General features: G+C 43.8%; 1 protein-coding gene across 10 annotated transcripts in view; it reads right to left on the bottom strand.

Moving 5' to 3' along the window:
• The window catches only part of TIAM1 (T cell lymphoma invasion and metastasis 1), a 444,177-nt gene that overhangs the window by 98,584 nt on the left and 329,136 nt on the right, over nt 1-16,457 (bottom strand). For all 10 annotated transcript variants that reach the window (XM_025380044.1, XM_025380046.1, XM_025380049.1 and 7 more), the window contains 3 exons: nt 9,355-9,579; nt 7,057-7,242; nt 895-1,041 (listed from right to left, as the gene is read on the bottom strand). In XM_025380044.1, coding sequence (XP_025235829.1) covers nt 895-1,041; nt 7,057-7,242; nt 9,355-9,579 — 558 coding nt within the window. The remainder of the gene's footprint in view (nt 1-894; nt 1,042-7,056; nt 7,243-9,354; nt 9,580-16,457) is intronic.

The raw sequence follows: 16,457 nt of genomic DNA, 5'->3' as shown, positions 1-16,457 counted from the left end.
TAATGGGGAAGAATTGGGTGGCTGCACATGGTCAGTGGACACCTGTCATGGCACCAGGCTATGTTGTGCCCTCATGACATACCAAAATCCCGTTCCAGCCCCTGGCCCTGAGCAGAAGGAGGCCGTGGCAGTGGGCAAGCTCTCTCGGATTCCTGGCTCCTCGTTCCAGTAGGCAGAGGATCTGCCCATTTAATGTCAACCCCAAAAAGTGAAGGGCAGAGAATAATCAGTTTCATGCAGTGCCAGAGGCAGCTTAAAAAAGCATGGCCAGGCACAGTGGCTCACACCTGTAATCCCAGCACTTGGGGAGGCTAAGGCAGGTGGATCACGAGGTCAGCAGTTCAAGACCAGCCTGGCCAATATGGTGAAATCCCATCTCTACTAAAAATACAAAAAGTAGCCGGGCGTGGTGGTGCGTGCCCATAGTCCCAGCTACTCGGGAGGCTGAGGCAGAAGAATCACTTGAACCAGGGAGGTGGAGGTTGCAGTGAGCCGAGATTGTGCCACTGCACTCCAGCCTGGTGACAAAGTGAAACTCCGTCTAACAAAAAAAAAAAAAAAGACTGCACTCAGGTGCCCACTTGGCTTCATTATAGAGCCCTGCTTTTTCCTGAAGACTCAGGGTGAATTGTGCGCTTTGAGTAGGTCTGTAATTAACAAGGGTTTGGAAAGGATGCAGGTGGGAAACTGCAGCTTGATGACAGACTAATAGTAGAGTTCAACGTTATGGGTATGCATTACCTATTAAAAGTGTCTAGCACAGCTAGCTTCTTTGTGTCAACTAGTTGATTTTAAATAACACTCAGCCTCAATGAAGAAACACATACATCCCAAATTGAGGTGGCCACAGAAGCGATCTGTGTGGGCTCGCTTTTCATCTGCTCTGAAACCTACCTGATTGATACTTGGACGTCCCTGCTTCTTTTTGGAGGTAGTATCCAGACCCCACAGAGAAGAAAACCTGCTCCTTCGCTTGCTTGCGGATCTGGACATGGCCTGAGTACGTCTTCTCACTCCAGTTTCACCAGTGCGTGCTGCCACCTGAGGACGGCAAGGACAAGCAGCCACAAGGGAGAGGCGTCAGGACCATTCACCTATGTCTTCAGGTCCCCATAAGTCCCACCCTTCAAAAACCCTCTTCCATCATGCCAGCCTACCCTGACCTCAACGCCTAAAGTATTTAATCCATGACCCAGACATACTGGGACTTTGAGAGCCCTTCATGGATTCAGAATGGAAATGAAAGGTTGGCAAATTCAATCCTTGTTTGAAATCACCAGCAAAAATACATAATATAGGAATAAAACATATATGTTCTGTTTCCGAAAATGGCGTGTCCTTCTGGTCACAGGCTTGAACTACAACAGCAAGGGAAATGAGCCAGGCTTTCTCTCCAAATGCCACAGAGCTGTTTCTGCATTCTACTGAAAAATGGTGCTCAAGCGTCAGCAACAATAGTGGAAAAACAGCAGAGTTTTGTTCCTGGGTTTCCAGGTTAAATCTAAAATTACCAATCTCTACTATTTTGTTTTCTCAGGATAGATATAATCACATTTCAAAATCAGGCAATTTGATGGTTGGCCCCCAATATCCATCCTCTATTCCATCTTAGTCAGAAAAATCTCAAAAGTAGGCCAGGTGCGGTGGCTCATGCCTGTAATCCCAGCGCTTTGGGAGGCTGAGGCGGGTGGATCACCTGAGGTCAGGAGTTTGAGACCAGCCTGGCCAACATGGTGAAACCCTTATCTTTACTAAAAAAATACAAAAATTAGCCAGGCATGGTGACAGTCACCTGTAATCCCAGAGGCGGGTGGATCACCTGAGGTCAGGAGTTCGAGACCAGCCTGGCCAACATGGTGAAACCCTGTCTTTACTAAAAAAATACAAAAATTAGCCGGGCGTGGTGACAGTCACCTGTAATTCCAGCTACTTGGGAGGCTGAGACAGCAGAATTGCTTGAACCCAGGAGGTGGAGGTTGAAGTGAGCTAAGATCACGCCACTGCACTCTAGCCTGGGCGACAGAGCAAGACTCTGTCTCAAAATAAAAAAAAAAAAAGGAAAATCTCAAACACCTCAAATGTAAGTGAGCATGCAGCCACTAAGTCCAAGATGACTTATTTTCCTTGCAGCAGGGCATGGATTGGGCTTAAGTTCTGGTCAATGGCACATAAGCAAAAAAACTATTTGCAACTTTCAGGAACTGTGCTCAATGGGAGGGGGTCTTCTGTTATCCTTTCCGCTATCCTATCTGTTTTCTTTTTCCTGATAAAAGGAAGGTGTGTGTTGCGGTCGAGGATGTCCCTACCCAAGCCTTTTCAAGGATGGCAGAATAACAAGACAAAAGAGACTGGGCTCACTGAAGATGAAGGCACTTTACCAGACTTGCATCACTTACATGTCCTATGTTTAGGTAAATGGGAAAGAAAACTTGTATTTTTTTGTCAAACAAAAGCTAAACTCTGTCAAGATATTACAATGTACCAGCAACCCAGAGAAGCATTTCTTTTTCTTTTTCTTTTTTTTTTTTTAAGATGGAGTCTTGCTCTGTCGCCCAGGCTGGAGTCCAGTGGCGTGATCCCAGAGAAGCATTTCACAAGGGAACACCCTAAATGTCAATCTGTCACCAGGATAACTGCTCAAGTAGAATCTCCACAAGGACTCCAGAAAGTCCTCCCAGGCAAAACATTCAGGCTTGAACTTTATCCTACAGGTGGCAAAAGAACTTTATCCCAGGAACTTAAGGGAACTTCTGCCAGAAGGTGTCTCCATGGGCCACCCACGGGCTTGCCTTTCAGCAAAAAGGGAGTGGCCGGAGGAACAGCGAGTCAGACTTGAAATGAAACTTCTCCACCCACTCTTTTGTTGCCAGAGGTGAATGTCTTGGAACCTACTTGTAGATTCCCACACAGGCAGCTCCCGATGTGACAGATGCCAATTGGCAGCAATGTAGGGGATGAGGCACTGTTGGTAACATGAGGGGCCTCCCCAGCAGTCAGCGTGTTGGTTGGAAGGCATGCCTCTCTGGGGCTTCAGTACTGACAATGTAAACACCACAGAAGCCCCATGGGTGGATTGGCAGGGACCCCTACGTACATTAAAAACAGGAATCAAAACAGCTTCTCTACAAGAGTATTTAGAGGGAAGGTTTTTGGACCCAAACAAAAATAGGAAGATGAGGGAGCTGAGAGGTCTTGCATTTTGCATTTTCTCAGCTTGGCAGGTTAAAAACAAAACAAAACAAAAAAACCCAGATCAGGGCATAGAAAAATGTGGTATCCAAGACACCGGTGGGAATTTTCATGAGAAAGATCTTAATCTAAGATTACACTGGAGATGTCACAGGGAACAAAATCACAAGACAAACACACCGTAAGATATGCAAACATCTTCTCTATTTTCATCACTTTCTCTGTTAAAGGTAAATAAAGGTTGTAAAACGAATAAATTATAACATGCAGACACACATAGGCTCACATGACTATGTCAACACTGAATAGATGGTGTTAAAAATTTAAAATTCTAAAGGAAAAAAATGTCCATTTGGCCTCATGGTCATACAGTCATTTTACAAACAAATCCAGTCATTAATAGTGACACATACATAGAGGCAGCCATATAAATATGTTGACATATATTACCGTTTGCTTTCTTCATACACACAGCAATACCTGTACTTACCGTGTCTAGTTAATTGTTTACTAATTTCTTACCCTTCTCTCCCACAAGAATAAAAGCTTCAAGAGGACAGAAACTCTGTGCTGTTCACTATAGTCCTAATCACAAGGATAAAACTGACAGATGCCAGGCACTTACATATATTTGTTGCTTGAACAAATAAATACATAAATACTACAAAGCAAAAGCATATCCCTATGTAACATGGTGACAACAATGAAAAGGTAACTCTTCAGTTTACAATTTCCAGACAAAGAGAGCATGAAAGAGAAATCCATACACCCAAAAATATTCTCAGTTAACCAGCTGACTAGTTAGTTTAGCCTGTTTAACAAAACACTTCACTTAAGTTTCTTATAAGCAGTATTCTCAATTGCTTGGAGCCTTGTAAACTGCAAAAGTAACCACTACCTCCAAGACAATAATGACTCAAAATGAGCAAAGGGATTTAGAAAAAGGGCTGGCAGAAGAACTGCTGGACCAGAGCTCAAGAGTTTCTCAATGATCTTTGCCCAGACAATGCCTCCCTTTGTGGCCTGAACCTGATTACTCTATCATTCTGCTCATCTGTGCAAACAAGAACAATGATAACCTTCTTTCAAAGAGTACAGCGGGGGCCCTTCAGTTAATTACTGCAAATCACGCAGCATTACGGGAAGCTTTCTCAGTGAATGCTACTTCAATTGTAGCTCCACTCTCCCCGACCCAGCCCTGTTACCCTCACACCTCCTCCTTCCTCCTCCCCTACTGAAAAGAAGAAAAAAAAAGAATCTGGACAAAGACTAAATTGAAGAATGTTTCAACCCCAAGGAGAAAAAAAATCCCAGGGGTCAAATGACAAGGAGAGGAGGGAAAGAAAATAAGAGTCCCTAATAAATCAGATTGTAAAATTCCCTGCCCGGGATCTTCCACAGGAGCTAAAGCAACAAATAGGAACAGACACCCAACAGGCTCGCCTGATTAGTTCTGTCTGAAATGAAACCCTTCACAGAAAAGAGAAGTTGCAGGAACATATTGAAACACCCAGACTTGTATCACTGACAAAGCGAGCAAAAATCCAACAAAGGAACAGACAGTTGAACGTATGGACTTCAATACTCTTTAAAACCACTGACCAAAACACCTCAGAGTAACTAACTCTCCCATCCCCATCTTCAGCTGGCCAAATTTTTTTTTTTTTTTTTTTTTTTTTGAGACGGAGTCTTGCTCTGTCGCCCAGGCTGGGGTGCAGTGGCCAGATCTCAGCTCACTGCAAGCTCCGCCTCCCGGGTTCGCGCCATTCTCCTGCCTCAGCCTCCCGAGTAGCTGGGACTACAGGCGCCCGCCACCTTGCTCGGCTAGTTTTTTGTATATTTTAGTAGAGATGGGGTTTCACCATGTTAGCCAGGATGGTCTCGATCTCCTGACCTCGTGATCCGCCCGTCTGGGCCTCCCAAAGTGCTGGGATTACAGGCTTGAGCCACCGTGCCCGGCCCAGCTGGCCAAATTTTAATAGCCTGCCCCTTGAAAGAAAAGTATACACACACATCACAGGCATTGAGACGAAGGAAATTAGAGGGTCCGAAGATGAATTATGGAAGAGTAAAACGGTAACTTTCTCAGGGAGGTTGCGCCCAATGACTTTGAAGAAAATAATGAAAGCATACAAGTTTTAGGGAGAAAGCAAAATTATTTTCTCCAAAATCTAGAAGGTACAGTAAGAGGAGGGAGCCACTTCGATTCTCAAGGTTTAGTATTAATACAGATGGTACCTCAATGACACCACGAGTTCCCTTCATAAAAATGTGCCCTCAATGGATGATATTCTGACGAGGAGATAGAATTTCTATCCTAGTTTTTTTTGTTTGTTTTTGATTTGCAGAATAGGCGAACTGAGATTTGGCTAAGTTAAAAATGAGTGTCCAGGTCTCCAAGAAATAGATCTGGAGTCAAAAACTGAAAACCTTTTGTAAGTTTATTCAACACAGCACTTTGTCCCACTACTGAAAAAACAGGGTTTAATAGCTGTATGGAGAGGTGGTAGCCAGGGAGACCAAGAGCTGAGCTGTAATTAGCAGAACAAATCAGGATGCCAGTTTTAATAACTCCAGAAATTGGTTTAAGACTTCTTTAAAAATGTAAATCTACCCCTAATTATCTGAATGATGATGCTAATCTATTTATAAAGAATACAAACGCCTCTGACTGAATTACAGCTCTGAATGCAATCGAAGGGTACAGCTGACAAAGCAAGAGAAGAACAGCACAGCTAAGGTTTTACAAAGCTGTTTCTGGAACCTGAGACTTAACATTTAATTCCCTAGCAAATGTGCTAAGGTGCAGTACATTTTAAGTGGGTGTCGACTTGGATAGACTAAAACCATGTTACTCATACAGCAATTTTTGAGAAGGAGCCAAAAGTACACAAAGCTGCTCGCAATTTAGCAAGTACATGAAATTACAGATTATAAACACACAACACGACTACACAGTCTGCCGCCGTAGAGGTCAGATGGAAATTCCCTTCCTCAAGCAACGCATATGTTCACCCGGCGAATCACAGAGGTCGCCTTGCTCTAATGCATCGGGTATTTGTGGTCATCAAAACAACAGTAAAAATAAAGTGAAATGGAGATCTCCAAAGAGATCTGTGTTCCATATATGGTGTATGTATTATGTGTATGTGAGTGATTGAGTGAAAGAGACAGAATGAGAATGTGTGTGTGTGTGTGTATATTTTTTTTTTTTTTTTTTTGAGACAGAGTCTCACTCTGTCATCTAGGCTGGAGTGCAGTGGTACGATCTTGGCTCACTGCAACCTCCTCCCAGGTTCAAGCAATTCTCAGGCCTCGGCCTCCCGAGTAGCTGGGATTACAGGTGTGCGCCAACACACCCAGGTAATTTCTGTACTTTTAATAGAAACGGGGTTTCACCATGTTGGCCAGGCTGGTCTCGAACTCCTGACCTCAGGTGATCCGCCTGCGTTGGCCTCCCGCAGTGCTGAGCCATCATACCCAGCCTGAGAATGCATTGATGTATGAGAGTGAGCACTCCACTCACCATTACCACAAAGTTAATATAAAAAATAGGTATTTGGGTTCCAAACGTGACACTGCCTGAAGACAACAAGAGCTATCAACAAAGACTACATGTGAACAACACTGAAGATGGTACCTTTCATATTTTCTTTGCACAACAGCTTAGGCCACCCCCATCAAGAGATGCTTAATATATTTTGGACAGGTTTAAATGGAACTTTGCATCCACTGCAATAGGAGGGCATTTCAGAAATCCACACACAGCAGGAAGCTTGAAAAACACTTAGGAGACTCTTGTCAAGTCCTGCTCAGGATTAAGTGTCAAGCTTAATGTTTTTCAAAAATTCATTAGCTTCTACTCACCAGGGCATGAAACGATGATACGGAAAAGATTCCAAGGCGGCCCATGGCCACTTTCGTTGGTCGACTTGCAAAAGCAAGAAGCCTTTTGGGGTTTGGCAGCTCCCCACCCTGCAGGCTGGCTAAATAACAGCGGAAACGAAAGAGGTCCATTTGGAACTGCTCGAGATTTTGCTCCCAGACAAAGATCTACAGTAGTGAAAACACGGGAAAAGAAAAAGTGAGAACACGGGAAACAAATGTTAATATTTTCATCCTATACAAATCTACATGTCGTAAAGGCATTCACTATAATCCTAAGGAATAAACAACAGGTACCTAAGTTTCTTAGTTACTTATGTTTCCTTCTGCAAAGATCTACAGCCATAAATTCAGCATCATAAATAGAAAATGACAAGTTCTTCTGTTCCCTCCTATCTTGGAGTTCGTACTGGGGGCATGATAGGTCTGTCAACTCCAAGCTCTGGGCTACAAACACAAGACTGAAGAAGTAAAAATGTAGAGATTTCCATCACCAGAGAACTATATGACTTAACAAGAGGTGGGTTTTCACATAAAGAAAAGTGAGACGAATTAAAGGCTAGAAGCACTCGACCAAGTGCTTTTGGGAAGAGCGTGGTAGCCTGGAACAAAGGGTGGAAGCGGAACACAAGACGGTGGAGACCTAGGCTCTGGAATACAAAGTTCCAGCTGTAGCATGTCTCTGAGACATTCCCTCATTTTTCAAAGTGGCAAAATAATACCTACCTCATAAGGCTGTTGGGATGTTTGAAAAAGATAATACAAGCCTAAGGACAAGGTCTGGCATAGAGCGAAGGCTCAGTGATGCTGACAGATAATGATGAATAGCTGAAATCTCCCTTTGTGCTTCGACAAAATATAGTATCACTGTACACACGTGTTCACAGCAGCACTGTTCGCAAAAGGTGGAAACAGCTCGAATGTCCATCAACAAATGGCCAATAAACACACCATGGTGTATACATACAACAGAATACGATTCAGCCAGCACTCAGGAGTAAAGTGCTGATGTATGCTACCACATGGATCCACCTCCAAAACATGAAGCTCAGGGAAGGAGCCAGACACAAGAGGCCATGTACTGTGGAATTCCATTCACATGAAACATCTAGAATAGGCAAATCCAAGAAGACAGTGCCAGGGGCAGAGGCGAGCAACTGCTTCACAGGTATGGGGTTACCTTTTGGTGCAGATTAACACATTTCAGGGCTAGATGAGGTAGTGGCTGCACCACATTGTACACATACTCAATGCTACTGAATTGTTCGTGTTAAAATGGTTGATTTTACATTATGTGAATTTTGGGTCAATTTTAAAAAACACAATGTCAGGTAACAAAGGGAAACCCTAGAGGGAGAGAAATGTGGAAGGCCCATGTCAATTGTTCAAATATTTAAATATCATTTATTCATGTAATTCTTTCCTAAGCGAAGGACAAAGCGTCAAAGCATTACCAGATAGCTGTTACTGACAGCTGAATAGCAGGCAAAAATGTCCTTTGTTCATTTCACTCAATCTTTTCTGTTTAGCATGAAATATGCACATATAAAGCAATTTTATATATATATATATATTTATATCTAGATATATAGAGAGATAGTCTTGCTCTGTCACCCAGGCTGGAGTACAATGGTACAATCTTGGCCCACCACAGCCTCCACCTCCCAGGCTCAGATGATCCTCCCATCTCAGCCTCCTGAGACTATAGTTGTGGCTAATTTTTGTATTTTTTGTGTAGAGATGGGGTTTTGCCATGTTGGCCAGGCTGGTCTTGAACTCCTGGGCTCAAACGAATATGCCCACCTCAGCCTCCCATAGTGCTAGGATTACAGGCATGAGCCACCACGCCCAGCCAGATATATCTTTTGAATGTACTTTACCTTTTCCAAATTAAGAATTCAAAATTTACTGAGGAGTAAGAAATGAGTCCCCACCATAAGAGAACTCCAGGTCAGTCTGATAATATGGGAAATGAAATTGCAAACTTTCCAGTTACACAGATCCCCTAGAACAGCACATCCTTGGTGGGGGCCGGGGGCTCCTCTATTGGGTTTCCGTCTTTCATTCAATGTAGTATTGTTACGTTTAGTTGTTAACAATCAGCTACGAACAAAGAGTGAAGAACACCGACAGTCACAATAAAGAACTCAGCATCCTGGATGACAGGCTGTCAAGGAGATATCTGATGAAGTTTCACGATTCCAAAACAGCAAAAAAAGAAAAAAAACCTTTTAGAGACCTAACAATTTTGTCTGGATCTAAACACGGAAGAACGATTACCTGATCTAATATTGTTTTCTTTTTCTTTGAGTCAGTGACTGAAGACAGCTGCATTTCGCCCATTTTCTTCATCTTTTCATCCATGTCAATCTTCTGTTCCAGTTTTTTGATCTCTGATTTCAGGAGTCGGAGCGTGTCTTCCTTGTGGTGGTGTCTTGCGACCGCAGTGGCGCAGGCAGAGTGGATGGCGGTGATCCAGTTTTCGAGCTCCGTCTGGCTAGTGGTCTGTACCAGGAAGAAGGGGCAGGTAGAAAAAGGCACCTCTTAGGAACTTAAGAAAAATGAACCGGAGCATTTCCAGAGAAGCAATGCCTGGCAGTCGAGGTGACAGGTCTAGACACCCACGGATAAGGCTAACCTGACCTCCTCTTCCTTCAGGAAATTAGTAACAAAAAGTGAGTCTCAGGTCAGATGCCCACTCTCCCCTCCTCTCCTTCAAGGGCTGTCCTGAACGAAGCCACCACGTCTGCTCACTCAATGTACTTATTGAATTCACATGTGACAGTGACACTCCTAACACAGACAACTTGGTGTCTACTCACAAGGGTGCCTGTGAAGTAAAGGTCGGTTTCCAGATAAGTCTGGTCAGTCACAGGGCATGAGTGGGACTGAGGGACATTACTGACATAGGAAGCTACAACAGCCCTGCCCTCGTGAACCACTGCAACCCAGATCCAAAGGTCCTATCCTGGTGCTAAGCAGCAAGACAGAACTAGGGCTGGGGAAGCGGTCAGGTAGCCAGAAGAAATACTGTCTTTGGGGACTCCATGGGAGCCTCTAAGAATTGCAGCCGCCCAACAACACTCCACGTGCTAAAAGTGGTCTGTTTGAGATGGGCATTAAGAAAATGGTGACCAACACCCACCAATGGTGACCTAAGTGGGACTGGCGTGACTCGGTGTTCTCAAAGGCAAGTCAGAATAGTTTTCAAGAGACAGCACATGTGTGATAACTCACTATTAATGATTCTTTAGGAATTCAATCAATGAGTTTTTACAGGTGAGGAGATACTGGACCTTTTCAGGTATTCTCTTAAGTCCAGAGAGGTGAAACAAATGCTCAGAAGTTAGTCCATCTCAAGAAATAGTCTATTCAGCCACGACAATACTAAAGGAGCTACTAACATCATTTTTCATGCACAAAAACACTTCATTGTTTTTTCCTTTGAAGCTTAGTTTTCTGACTCATTTGAGTGATGGCTTATAAACAAAATTCTGGGTTTTTGTTGCTGGTGTTGGTGTTGGTTTTTTTTTTTTTTGGAGACAGGGTCTTGCTCTGTCGCCCAGGCTGGAGCGCAGTGGAACGATCTTGGCTTACTACAGCCTCTGCCTCCCAGGTTCAAGCAATTCTCGTGCAGCCTCCCGAGCAGCTGGGACTACAGGCATGTGCCACCACGCCTGGCTAAGTTTTATATTTTTAGTAGAGATGGGGTTTCATCATGTTGCCTAGGCTGGTCTCGAACTCCTGACTTCAAGTGATTTGCCTGCCTCGGCCTCCCAAAGTGCTGGGATTACAGGTGTGAGCCACCTCGCCCAGCCACTTGTAAACAACATTTTATTAACAGGACCCCACCAGCACATGACTCTGTGCTGGCTGGCAGCTGGAACTTAAGTCAAGAGAGTACTTTATCTTTATTATTTCTGAATCGGATCAGGTTTGTATTCCACATAAGAAACAGCATCAAATATTAAAAACGGTGTCAACCAACAAAGTCACCTCCCACTGGGCAAACCTAACTGGTCCAGCAGTTGTTATGTGGATAACAAATATTTTGCCCGTGGATAAAGAAGATTTCAATACGCTAGACAATCCAAGAAGAAACAGCAGAAGCACCACCTGACAAAGCAAATGGAATCACTTTGTAAAGACTGAGTGGGAGGAGGCGAGGTGATAAAGACATTGGAAGCCACAGGTGAGGACTTGTAGATTGAGAAACTTAGGGGGAAAAAAATGCATGTCTATTTATGAGATTAAATTTGCTTCACTTTATGTTATAGTTATCTCGTCTTCGCAGGTCATTATCTTATAGTTTGTCCTTATGTATCACCTTGAAGTTCCACCAGAAAAAGAGAGGCCCCCCTACAGCTAATGAAAGCACTAAGCTTGTTCCTGCTGGTGTTCTGTACAAAGCTCGATCACTGGATCTCTCAGTGCCTCACAATAAGTGGGTATCTCGTTAGGTGGGGTTATTCCCCCCCACTTTTTTTTTTTTTTTTTTTTTTTGAGATGGAGTCTCGCTCTGTCACCAGGCTGGAGTGCAGTGGTGCAATCTCGACTCACTGCAACCTCTGCCTCCTGGGTTCAAGCGATTCTCCTGCCTTAGTCTCCCGAGTAGCTGGGATTACAGGCATGCGCCACCATGCCCAGCTAATTTTTGTATTTTTTTTAGTAGAGACAGGGTTTCACCATGTTGGCCAGGATGGTCTCGATCTCTTGACCTTGTGATCCGCCTGCCTCAGCCTCCCTAAGTGCTGGGATTACAAGTGTGAGCCACCACGCCCAGCCTCGTTTTTTTTTTTTTAATTAGGAAAGGAACCAGCTCAGATGGAAAAATAATCTGGTAAGTATTTTTCCTTAAAAAAAAAAACAAAAAACTTTCAAGATGAAAATACCCAGTGTTGGCAAACATACGGAGTAACCAGAACTGCTATGCACTGCTGACTGCCAGCTGGAAAGTAAACTTGCACAACTGCTTTAGAAAACTGTCGGATATTACTTACTAAAGTTGAATATATGTACACCCTGTGACCCAGAAAATGCACTCTAGTTACACACTAAAGAGAAACACATTCATATGCACACAAAAATATACACACCAGAACATGCACAGCAGCATATCATGGGTGAAACTGGACACCATCCAGATGCAACCAATAGGGGAATGGATGAATATGTGGGATAATCACACAATGAAATACTATACAGCAAGAATGGAGGAACTATAACTATAGACTAACACACATAAATCTTGCACATATCATTTTGGGGAAGGAATCAGATGCACTGCAGTATATATACTGTAGGATTCTATTTATATGAAGTACTGTATTAGTCCATTTTCATGCTGCTAACAAAGACATATCCAAGACTGGGTAATTCATAAAAGAAAGAAGTTTAATTGACTCACAGTTCAGCATGGCTGAGGAGGCCTCAGGAAACTCACAATCATGGCGAAGGGGAAGCAAACAACTTCTTCTCATGGTGGCAGCGAGGAGAAGTACAGAATGAAGCAGGGGGGAAAGCCCCTTATAAAACCATCAGATCTAGTGAGAACTCACTCACTATCACGAGAACAGTATGGAGGTAACTGCCCTCATGATTCAATTACCTCCCAATGGCTCCCTACCACGACAAGTGGGGATTACAGGAACTACAATTCAAGATGAGATTTGGGTGGGAACACAGCCAAACCATATCAAGTACCAACACAGATAAACTAATATATACTATTAGAAGTCAAGAGGGCAGGTTTTTTTGATGGGATGAGATGCAATGGGTAGAATCTGGTAAGAAGCACAAGAGAGGTTTCTGGGGTGCTGGCCACCTTCTGTTTCTTCATCTGGGTGCTGCTTACATGGGTGTATGACAGGGGTGTGTTCAGTTTGTTAAACACCATCAAAATGTGCCTTTTCTGTGTATACGTTAAACTATCATAGAAAGTTTCAAAGAACATCCTTCCAAGGTATATTATCCTAATAGTTGAGTATAATTTTTCTATAACTATGCTAAAAATATGATACTTCATATTTTTAGTGTTCATTAAATATTGTCCTTACAAAACTACAAAGGAAGTTCCAAGAAGCTTCACCCTTCTCCACCATTTCCTTGTCCTCCCAAGTGCCTGGTAGTACCTGATAAAAAGCTGGTTCCTTGACCCGAAACTTGTTTTCCATTTTGTTTGTATGGCTCAGTGGAAATGAGGAGCTTTTAGATTTTAGTGGAGTCCATGTCTTCACGCCTGTTTTTTCTTTGAGACGGAGTCTCTCTGTCGCCCAGGCTGGAGCACAGTAGCAGCACAATCTCGGCTCACTGCAACCTCCGCCTCCCGAGTTCAAGAGATTCTCCTGCCTCAGCCTCCCGAGGAGTTGGGATTACAGGTGTCCACCACCACGCCCAGCTAATTTTTGTACTTTTAGTAGAGATGGGGTTTCTCCATGTTGGCCAGGCTGGTCTCGAACTCCTGACCTCAAGCGATCTACCAGCCTCGGCCTCCCAAAGTGCTGGGATTACAGGCGTGAGCCACCATGCCTGGCCATCTTCACCCATTTTTAAAGGATAATGTGGGGGCATCCAGATGCAATCCCTGCAGAGGTGCATGAAGCAGTAAGGAGAGGCTATGGTTCCTGCACCAACACCTGGCAGGTGGAAGCTCAGGGGCAGTCCACATCCATCTCTTCAAGGCAAACCTCTCTCATCTCTGCCTCAGTTAGAACCTCCCAGCCCCTACCCTTACCCCCTAACTCATGGAGTAAGAAAAGGAAATACCTACAACCCTGACATAATACCTGAGCAACGGATAGAAAGATCTGAAATTTCTGACAGCTAGCTTGGTTGAATATATGTTATGAACTTAAGAATTTAAATAAAAATATTTATCCAGAAGGGACTCAGATGACCATTGTTCACAGATAGAGGGAAAAAAAGCCCAGAAAAAGTAGGAAACACAGTCATTTATTATAAATCCCAATCGCCACCAACCCTGTTCTTAAAAAAAAATGCTTTGGTTCTGTTTTTTCCTTGTTTAATATGACACACTGATCCTGACCCCCAGCTCTTATTAATTGCTCTGAAAGCCAGGCTGCAGAGTCATAAGCATTACCCATTCAATTACTATTATTATTATTATTTTTCTTTTTTAAAGATGGAGTCTGGCTCTGTTGCCCAGGCTGGAGTGCAGTGGTGCAATCTCAGCTCACTGCAAGCTCCGCCTCCTGGGTTCACGCCATTCTCCTGCCTCAGCCTCCCTAGTACCTGGGACTACAGGCACCCGACACCATGCTTAGCTAATTTTTGTATTTTTAGTAGAGGCAGGGTTTCACCATGTTAGCCAGGATGGTCTCGATCTCCTGACCTCGTGATCTGCCTGCCTCAGCCTCCCAAAGTGTTGGGATTACAGGCGTGACCCACTGCACCCAGCCATTATTATTATTATTATTATTAATATTTTAGAATTTCACTCTGTCACCCAGGCTAGTGTGCCTGGGCACAATCTCAGCTCATTGCAACCTCCGCCTCCTAGGTTCACGTGGTCCTCCTGCCTCAGCCTCCCTAGTCCCTAGCTGGGACTACAGGCTACTAAGGAACCACACACCCAGCTAACTTTTGTATTTTTAGTAGAGATGAGGTTTCACCATGTTGGCCAGTCTGGTCTTGAACTCCTGACCTCAAGTGATCCGCCCACCTCAGTCTACCAAAGTGCTGGGATTACAGGCATGCATCACCAAGCCCAGGTAATTTTTGTATTTTTAGTAGAGAGGGGTTTCACCATGTTGGCCAGGGTGGTCCTAAACTCCTGACTTCAGGTGATCACCCTGACTCGGCCTCCCAAAGTGCTGGGATTACAGGCATGACCATTCAATATTTTGAGCTCTTCTCATTCTGGGAATATGGGAGAATAGAACTTTCTGACCCCCTCTGAAGCCAGGCATGGCCATGGCACTTGGCTTTTGCCAGTAAAATGTCAGTAGAAGTGACGTCACTACTCAACAAAAGCCTGATTGGCTTTTGCCCCTTTGCCACAGTCACAGAAGCATTGTGTCAAGATAGAGCTTCTGTCTGCCTGGATCCAAAAGAGTCTAGGATGAGTACGGCTCTGGAGCCAGCCTCGATCATGCCAGGAAGGAGAAAGCATGTTAAACCACTGAGATTTAAGTGCTCCTTACTTCAGCATAATTCTACCCATCCTCACTGATCTCCCAGCAAAGTAAGAATTCCACTGCAAAACAGGGGATGTCTCAAAAATAAAGGAGTCTGTGTAGTACACGTGGAAGCCCAAGAAAGACCACAATCTGATATGTTCTGTGAAACAACAGCCTTTTGCTCTCCCTATTTAATGAAAGTGGGTCTTCTTCTTCCCCCTGTGCGGACCCCAGCCAAATTCAGCCAATAGCAACACACTCCATTCTGACGTCAGAGAGTTCACCTTTGTCTTCCACTTAAGAAGTAAAAATGAAGGAAGCTGACGAAAGTTAAACACCCTTTGAATGGTATCTATTTAATTTTGGCAAAGCAGCTATCCTGGAACTTATAAAGACAGACAGTGGTTGCTAGGGGCCGGAGTGAAGGGGATATGGAATGTTGTTAAGTAACGGGGACCGCGCTTAAGCTTTGCATGATGAAAAAGAGTTATGGGCTGGGCAGAATGGTTCATGCTTGTAATCCCAGCACTTTGGGAGGCCAAGGCGGGCAAATCACTTGAGGCCAGGAGTTGGAGACCAGCCTGAGCATGGTGAAACCCCATCTCTACTAACAATACAAAATTAGCTGGACATGGTGGCACATGCCTGTAGTCCTAGCTACTCGGGAGGCTGAGGCACAAGAATCGCTTGAACCTGGAAGGTGGAGGTTGCACTGAGCCGAGATCATGCCACTGCACTCCAGCCTGGGTGACAGAGTGAGACTCCATCTCAAAAAAAAAAAAAAAAAAAAAAGTTCTGGCGATTAATAATGGTGACAGTTGCACAACAGTATGAATGTACTTAATGCCACTCAACTGTCCACTTAAAAATGGCTAGATGGTAAATTTTATGTGTGGTGTACCACAATTTAAAAGAAAAAATAATTATAAAATAAAAAGAGCCCCCAAACCTAAAGAAACATATATAGAAATGTGTGATGACAGCTGTATGAAAAATTTAGCCATCAGCCCTTTTCACCATTAAGTATGCCTCAGTTCCCCCAAACTTTTTAAAAATCTGTCAATGGCTGAAGGCAGTTCCATTAGAGAGAACTTTTGCTCCCACTGTCCTGTCTAAATAAAATGACAGCCCCTACCATTCTCTATCATTAAGCCAAATCAATTTCTCAGAAGGACTATTCAATAAATGAGCTTTTCTGCAAACTTTGTCCTTTTGCAGTGGCAGGCAGGGAGCTATGTGTCCACA

This window comes from Theropithecus gelada, chromosome 3, assembly GCF_003255815.1.
Source record: "Theropithecus gelada isolate Dixy chromosome 3, Tgel_1.0, whole genome shotgun sequence".
In the NCBI taxonomy this organism is placed as follows: Eukaryota; Metazoa; Chordata; class Mammalia; order Primates; family Cercopithecidae; genus Theropithecus; species Theropithecus gelada.
Note: the sequence above shows the minus strand (reverse complement) of the source record. Positions and strands in the feature narration are given on the sequence as shown.